Source organism: Octopus bimaculoides, chromosome 11 (assembly GCF_001194135.2).
Source record: "Octopus bimaculoides isolate UCB-OBI-ISO-001 chromosome 11, ASM119413v2, whole genome shotgun sequence".
Classification (NCBI taxonomy): domain Eukaryota; kingdom Metazoa; phylum Mollusca; class Cephalopoda; order Octopoda; family Octopodidae; genus Octopus; species Octopus bimaculoides.
The window spans coordinates 65,790,993-65,798,232 of NC_068991.1; the positions used below are offsets into that span (position 1 = coordinate 65,790,993).

Genomic DNA, 7,240 nt, shown 5'->3' on the forward strand with positions numbered 1-7,240 from the left:
TTTTTTTTTTTTTCAACCAAATGGTTCTGGGTTCGGTCCCACTGCGTGACACTTTGGGCAAGTATCTTCTACTAAAGTCTCGAGTTGACCAAAGCCTTGAGTGGATTTTGGCAGACGGAAACTGAAAGAAGCCCGTCGTATACATATATATCTATGTGTTTATGTGTTTGTCCTCCATACCACTTGACAACCGGTGTTGGTGTGCTTACGTCACCGTAACTTAGCGGTTCGGCAAAATTGAACGATGGAATATGTACTAGGCTTTAAAAATGTAATAAGTCCCCAGCATGGCCCCAGTCAAATGACTGAGACAAGTAAAAGACAAAAGGTGCTAACATTAAGTTGACTATTTCCAGAAGTTTGAGCGACCTCATAAAAGACTCTCTAAGTAGCTCGTAATTTCCAGCTCAGTACAGGGTCGATATAATTGACTGTACCCCTTCCCCAAATACGTGTTTGCGTATATGTTCTAAATAAGACATAAGTAACCTTTTTCGAGAAGCGGGCCGCATAAGACGGCTAAAAAAATTCAAGGTAAATTTCCTTTAGGTCTCAGATTGTTCGTCATTAATTCTTTATTGAGGGGACGGTGGATTAGCAGAATCGTAAGAGCGTCAAACTGCCTTGTGATATTTATTCCAGCTCTCTACTTTCAGAGTTAAAATCCCGCTGAGGTCAATTTTGTCATTCATCCCTTTAATAGTCAATAAAATAAAGTACCATTCTATTACCGAGTTCCCCAAATTCCAGGCTCTGTGCCTATGCTTCTACAATTACTTCGTCCCGTCCCCAAAGGGTGTTGATAGTTGATCAAAGAGAGCGCCTGACAAAATAGTTTTGCGATATTTAGTTACGTCCCTTTACATTCTGAATTCCAATCCCGTCGAAGTTGATAAAATAAGTGCCAATGGCAAACTGATTGAATACTCTTTCTTCTTTTTATTTTACTTGTATCTCTGTTCTTATGCTTGGAATCGTTTTAATATTTGAAATATAAGATATAATGTTTCCAAGTTGACGTTAGAGAAAGACAGGGAACCACCTAGAAACAAGGGCAGATAACCTCTATTACGATTTTGCTCAAAAATATTTCTTTGTCTTTTCTGCCCGTGTAAAGTTGTTTGCCTTCGAAATATATATATTTTAAAATTATTTATTGTTTCTTCCACTTCGACAAATAACATAAAGAAAATTTTAGAATTACCAAGTTAATTTGATATCAATTATTTATTAAAATAAAGCGGGACGTGTTGTTTGTAGTTGTTTATATATCACGAAGTTGCAAGATGGCAGAAGGTGAGTGTTTGGCGGTAATTTTCGCATAATTTCATCCCATTTCTGATGTTATCTTGAAATATTCTTCATTTTCTCTGGCTGCATGCCCAGATTTTATTGATTACTTTCGTCCGTGTTTATATCATCAATCGATTATAATTATAAATGTATAATTATATATATATATATATATATGCATATATATATATAAGCGGTTTTTCTGAATGTATCGGTAAAATATTTTATTATTGTAACCAAGGGTTATATAGTTTAGTACATGGCGAAAATTGTCTTTTTTTTTTAAACTTTGACCATGGGTGCTACTAATTTCATTGATTATATATGGAGAAACAAATAACATTTATAAAAATTTGCTGAATTTAATTGTACTCTTCGGCAATAATTTCAAATATCCGGTTCTACTTTCATTTTGTACAGGCATTTTACAATTTATATTCTAAGAAAAAGACAAAATTTTATTACTCTCTTCGAGTTATAATACATTTTTTTAAATATTAAAAAAACCAGCAAGTTTTCTTACAATCGTACGTACCAAATATAAAAAAAGCAGCAAAAATATTTCAGAAGTGATTGAATTGTCATTTTTATTTGAGATAAAATTCTGTTAATTTTCTTTTTCTTTTTTAGTACAAATAATCTATTAAGTTTGTTTTGACTACGCACATGTCCCAATATAATTGAAGAGGTGGGGATGCGGGTGTAAATGGATAGAATATCGCGACATTTATGCTTATATGAATACATTTAAGTTGTATATGAGTGAAGTGACAACATATCTGATATTATAAAACGAGATAAAATTTTAGATGATCTGGGACATTTAACTACTATTTCTAATTTGAAAATAAGTTGTTTTTTTCTGTTATTTTCACCCTCAAACCAACCATCCTATACATTAATATTCTACTTACAATATATATATATTTTTTCTTTATTTTCATATGAATTCAATATTTCCAGAAAAGGTCAGTAAAATAAATTCTTGGTATTTTTTCAGTTTCTTGCTGTCTAGTTTTTCAATACCCTTCCTCCCTTTCATACACAAAGAAAAAAAATGAGACGCAGAAGTTTTAGGCGGGGAAATGAATAGTTCCTTGAACTAATATCTACCTGCTGACCAAAGAACGTGGTCAACCGTAGCAATGACATGATCTCATTATTTTATATCTATCTATCTATCTATCTAATCTATCTACGATGTTCAATTCTTTCTGATTTACTTGGAAACGACGTCATTTCAGAAATATCAACCTTCCTGTTATCGATCTTCCAGAAATATCAATCTTCCCATTTTATTTGTTTATTCATTTTTACACGGCGTTCGTTCCTAAGATGTACGTTTGTTGCCACAGCGAAAGCAAAATCAGTTTTGGAACCCTCTCTTGTCATAGCAACGACACTCTTAAAACGCAGATCGGCTGCTTGTCATGGTAAACAGTTACCATGGTTACAAGAGTCAAGATTGCATTTAAGATTATTTTCGTTCGGTACAACTCACTTTGTCATTTCTTTTTCAGTTGTACAATCCAAATCTGGTGGTTTTTACTTTTGTGGCTAATGACACTAGATATTTAGTTCAACATTTTCTAATGAAATTCTTCAGTGTTCGATAGTCAGGTTCCCCTCAGTAACATAGTGATTAAGTAGTCAGTTTCTCCCCAGCAACTTGTTCACCAATTGGTCAAGCTATTATCAGGAGCTTGGTAACCAACCTGGTAAAGCTTTATCTCTCACCTTAGTAACTAATTGGTCAAGCAATTCCCAGTAGATTGATAACAAATTGGTCACCAACAATGTAGCCAACTTTGTCACACTATGTTTAGCTGCTTGGTAACCAGCATCTTTTAAGGGCAGCTTGCTAACCAACTTATCAAGCTATTTTTGGCAGCTTGCTAACCCACTGGTCAAGCTGTCCTTAACAGTTCAGTAACCAACATAGCTTTTAAGGGCAGCTTGGTAATCAACTTGGTCAAGCTATCCTGGGAAGCTTGGTAACCAACTTGGTCTAGTTCTGCCCAAAAGTCCTGTAACAAATTTGGTAATCTTTATGAAGCTATTCCCAGGATTGTAGTAACCAACTAATAATAAAATGGTCTCAGTATTATGGTCATCATTTAACGTTCACTTTCCATGCTGGCATGGGTTGGACGGTTTGACATGGAGCTGGCTGGCAGGTAGCTGTCTGTTTCCACAGCTGGATGACCTTTCTAATGCCAATCACTTAACAGAGTGTGCTGGGTGCTTTCTGCATACCACTGGCACAGGTGCATTTACACGGCGCCAGCATGGGTGTGTTAGTGTAGCATCAGCATGGGTACCAGCCTGAAAGGACAAGCCTGTACATGTGGAAAACAGCGATTTTACTTAGCTTGACATGTCTTATTAAGTACAGCAAATCACCACATCTCCTGGTTCTTTGTCATTTCCTCAGTGACTCCGAGTGACCGAAGATCCTTTCTCACCACTTCATCCCACCCTTTCCTGGGTCTCACGTGAGACGGACAGAATTTGATGAGACAGATTTTCTATGGTGTTTCCTGTTTCTGAGCAAGTTAATAATATTTCCCATGTCCAGACATATTATTCTACAGAAGGCTGAAAATGAACATGTATGATGGTGATGCTCATTTACAACCCACACACATATATGGTAGGCTTCTTTCAGTTTCTATCTGCCAAATCTATTCACAAGGCTTTAGTCAGCCTAAAGTAGAAGAAACTTGCCCCAGGTGCCATGTAGTGGGACTGAAATCACATGGTTCACACAGCCATGTCTATACTTATATTTTATTTAAGTTATCTCTCTGTTCTTTTTTCGTTTTTGTTTGTTGCCCAATATATACACCTGTAGTGAAACCTCTCTCTTGGGCATTCAATCACAAATAATAATGAAGCAGCTAACATCTAGCCTTCGGCTGCTTTAGACCCTTGTGTCCACCACCCTGATTGATTCTTATTTGCGCGGCAATTGTCTACAATTCTGTTTCGCGCCAGGGTGCATACCGTCCAATCATGGCCTTCAGATAAGGTCACGTGAGAGAGTGTTTTTCTGCTGTTCCGGTGAGCCCCTGTTCATCTATAAATAAGCCCGCTCCAACTACGCCAGTCGTCGCGACCACAGACCTTTTCAGGTCTGGTCATTTGACCACATACCAACCAGCCAGTTTCCAGCGACAACGTCATCGTCATCACCACCAATGTACTGGCTACCACAATCACGTCGGGGTCACCAGTTTGTAATAAACGACCGTGCAAACCAAAGGAGTCATCTTCCACTTTGTCGCCATCTCCCTTGGTTCGCACGGTCGTTTATTACACATCCATGTAAGTCACTCAATCAAGTTGCAGTAGTGTCCAAGCATACACTGAGATATTTGAGTCAGACATTTTCCATGTCACTTAGACTTGTGAGGTGTCTATATGTCAGAAATGTACTTAACTGTGTTGTAGGCATAAATTTTAATATAGAGCACAAACAATAGTTCTGTTTTAAAGCAAGAGTAGTGCTGTTATGATTTCAGTAATGTCCTTTATGGGGTGTTTGGGTTAAGTTCTATTTTTGTTTCTATGTATCCTTTTCCCTGGAATGGCTTGATGTATTGATGAACAGTCAAAACACTTATTGGAGAGCATAAAAATCAAAGTTGTAGTTGAGAAAAATGTAGCTGATGTAGAGGATTGGAAACCATTGGAATATTGAGAAAGAATTAGCTGTATCATGATTTGCACTGGGTATCAAATTACCGACATCATAAATGCTACTCAATGCTCTGTGAACACTGTAATGGCTGTAAAATGTAACATGAACAGCTGCAACAGAGATTACAAAGCCATGACCAGCAAGAAGTTGATGGTCTTTGGTGTGTCTCCAGTGGGGGTGACATCATGCTGCCCCACATCTTTGAACAGGGATTTAGACTCAATTCAGATGGCTATGTGAAGCAGTTGAAGACTGTGGTCAACCCCTGGCTGGAGTGGGTTGCTGCTGGAAGGCCATATGTGTGGGAGAATTTTTGGCTCCTTGCCATGCCCACTAGCAATAGTTGGAAGTGGTTATCAGAGAATTTCTATGACTTCCTGGTCTCCTAATTTGCCTGATTGTAATCCCATGGATTACTGTGTAGAGCACAGTTGAGAAACACACCAACTACTTTGCCTGCAGCACCAAGGGCAAGCTGGTGGCCAAGGTCAAGGAGGTGTTCAAAGATCTCTCCAGGGACAGTGAGGAATGCATGCACCATGTCCTGGAGTTGTCTTAAGGCCATAGTAGAAGCTGTGGGCAGCTACTTTGGGTAAACTGTTATCTCCTAGCCATAATCTAGTTGATATTTTTTGATATTTTTCAAATACTTTATTTTGGAATGCGATATTGTTTTCTTTCCCTTTTATGCAAACTCAAATTTAGCCTGAACACCCTGTATGTATGTTTCACATATAATTTTTAAGTTTATGATAATAGCAATCTCACAGCATATATTTTTAATAGTCTATGCATGTTTTACCTGTGATATTTGTGGTCATTACAAATGTAGGCACAACCATATCTCTTTATGTAACCAGAAATCAGTTTATTCTTCATTAGTAAAGGAACAGCCAATTGAATGCCATTGCTGTTTAGCTTCTGGGCAGCCCTGGTCCATCATATATACTACCATAATAGATTTTATTCAGGCATAGTGTATCTAGGACTCAATTATCCAATATCTTTTTTTTTTTTCTTAGTGACAGGCTTTGAGGGGAAATTCTATTGTTCATTTTTGTACATTGAATAACCACATAGAAGTGCTTTTTCAAGTTTTTCAAGCATTAGTTTGTCTTTGATTTGAATCCCTCATGAAGTTCATATGGTAATGTTACGGTTTACAAATGTTCGAATAAAGAGTTATAATCTCTTGCATCTTATTACCTTAAGCAGAAAGGGCAACTCACTCTCTTTTTTATAGCCTTCTACAACAGTAGATTGGGGTGGCACCTTGGGCATGTGATAGCAACCCCTTAGTCTCCTGTGTCAGGGATATGGTGAAGACATCACTAGCAGGCCGTTGGATAATCAACAAAGCAGAAGATTGAAGGTTATAACTTGAAGGTTATTGCTGCCAAGTGGAAGATCTGTACCATTAGACAATGGTTGGGCATCAATTAGCAAGTAAGCTGCTACTGTGAGGCAGCCTCATTGTTGACTATGCTTGTTGCACTCTTTTACACCACTTGGTACATGGCATGATGTCCTAGAGAGACAGTCTGGCTGGGGGATGATACCAATTGCCTTAACCATCCAAGGCATTTTGTTCCTGAACAGAATAGCATCGACTGACGATGGAAATCTGCCACCACTTGGTGATACCTTCAAAACATTTCCTCGAAACCAAGGGTCATCTTAAACACCATGTATAAAATCTGAATCATAACATTCTATGGCTTTACACTGACGCCAATTGCAATGGAGAAAAGTGTAAAACACTTGTATATCTAGTGTGGCTTTACCACTGTGTTTTTGCTACTGAAATTTAAAGGTTTGTTTGAGAAACTGGATTTAATTGTTGGGATGGTTGTTGAAGGATTATTGAGACAGAAAACTCTCAGCAATAAATACCAGACTCCAGTGACTCTGTGATTCTTGGGTGGCTGTGTGATAAGTAGCTTGCTTACCAACCACATGGTTCCGGGTTCAGTCCCACTGCATGGCACCTTGGGAAAATGTCTTCTACTATAGCCTCAGGCTGACCAAAGCCTTGTGAGTGGATTTGGTAGACGGAAACTAAAAAAAGCCCGTCGTATATATGTATATGTATGTATGTGTGTGTGTTTGTGTGTCTGTGTTTGTCCCCCCCAACATCGCTTGACAACCGATGCTGGTGTGTTTACGTCCCCGTAACTTAGCGGTTCGGCAAAAGAGACCAATAGAATAAGTTCTAGGCTTATAAAGAATAAGTCCTGGGGTCGA

At 38.0% G+C, this 7,240-nt stretch overlaps 1 protein-coding gene across 1 annotated transcript in view; it reads left to right on the forward strand.

Moving 5' to 3' along the window:
- Positions 1-2,816: 2,816 nt before the first annotated feature.
- The window catches only part of LOC106879366 (protein dpy-30 homolog), a 7,603-nt gene continuing 3,179 nt past the window's right edge, over positions 2,817-7,240 (forward strand). The window contains exon 1 of the mRNA XM_014928887.2: positions 2,817-3,946. Coding sequence (XP_014784373.1) covers positions 3,908-3,946 — 39 coding nt within the window. The 5' untranslated portion in view covers positions 2,817-3,907. The remainder of the gene's footprint in view (positions 3,947-7,240) is intronic.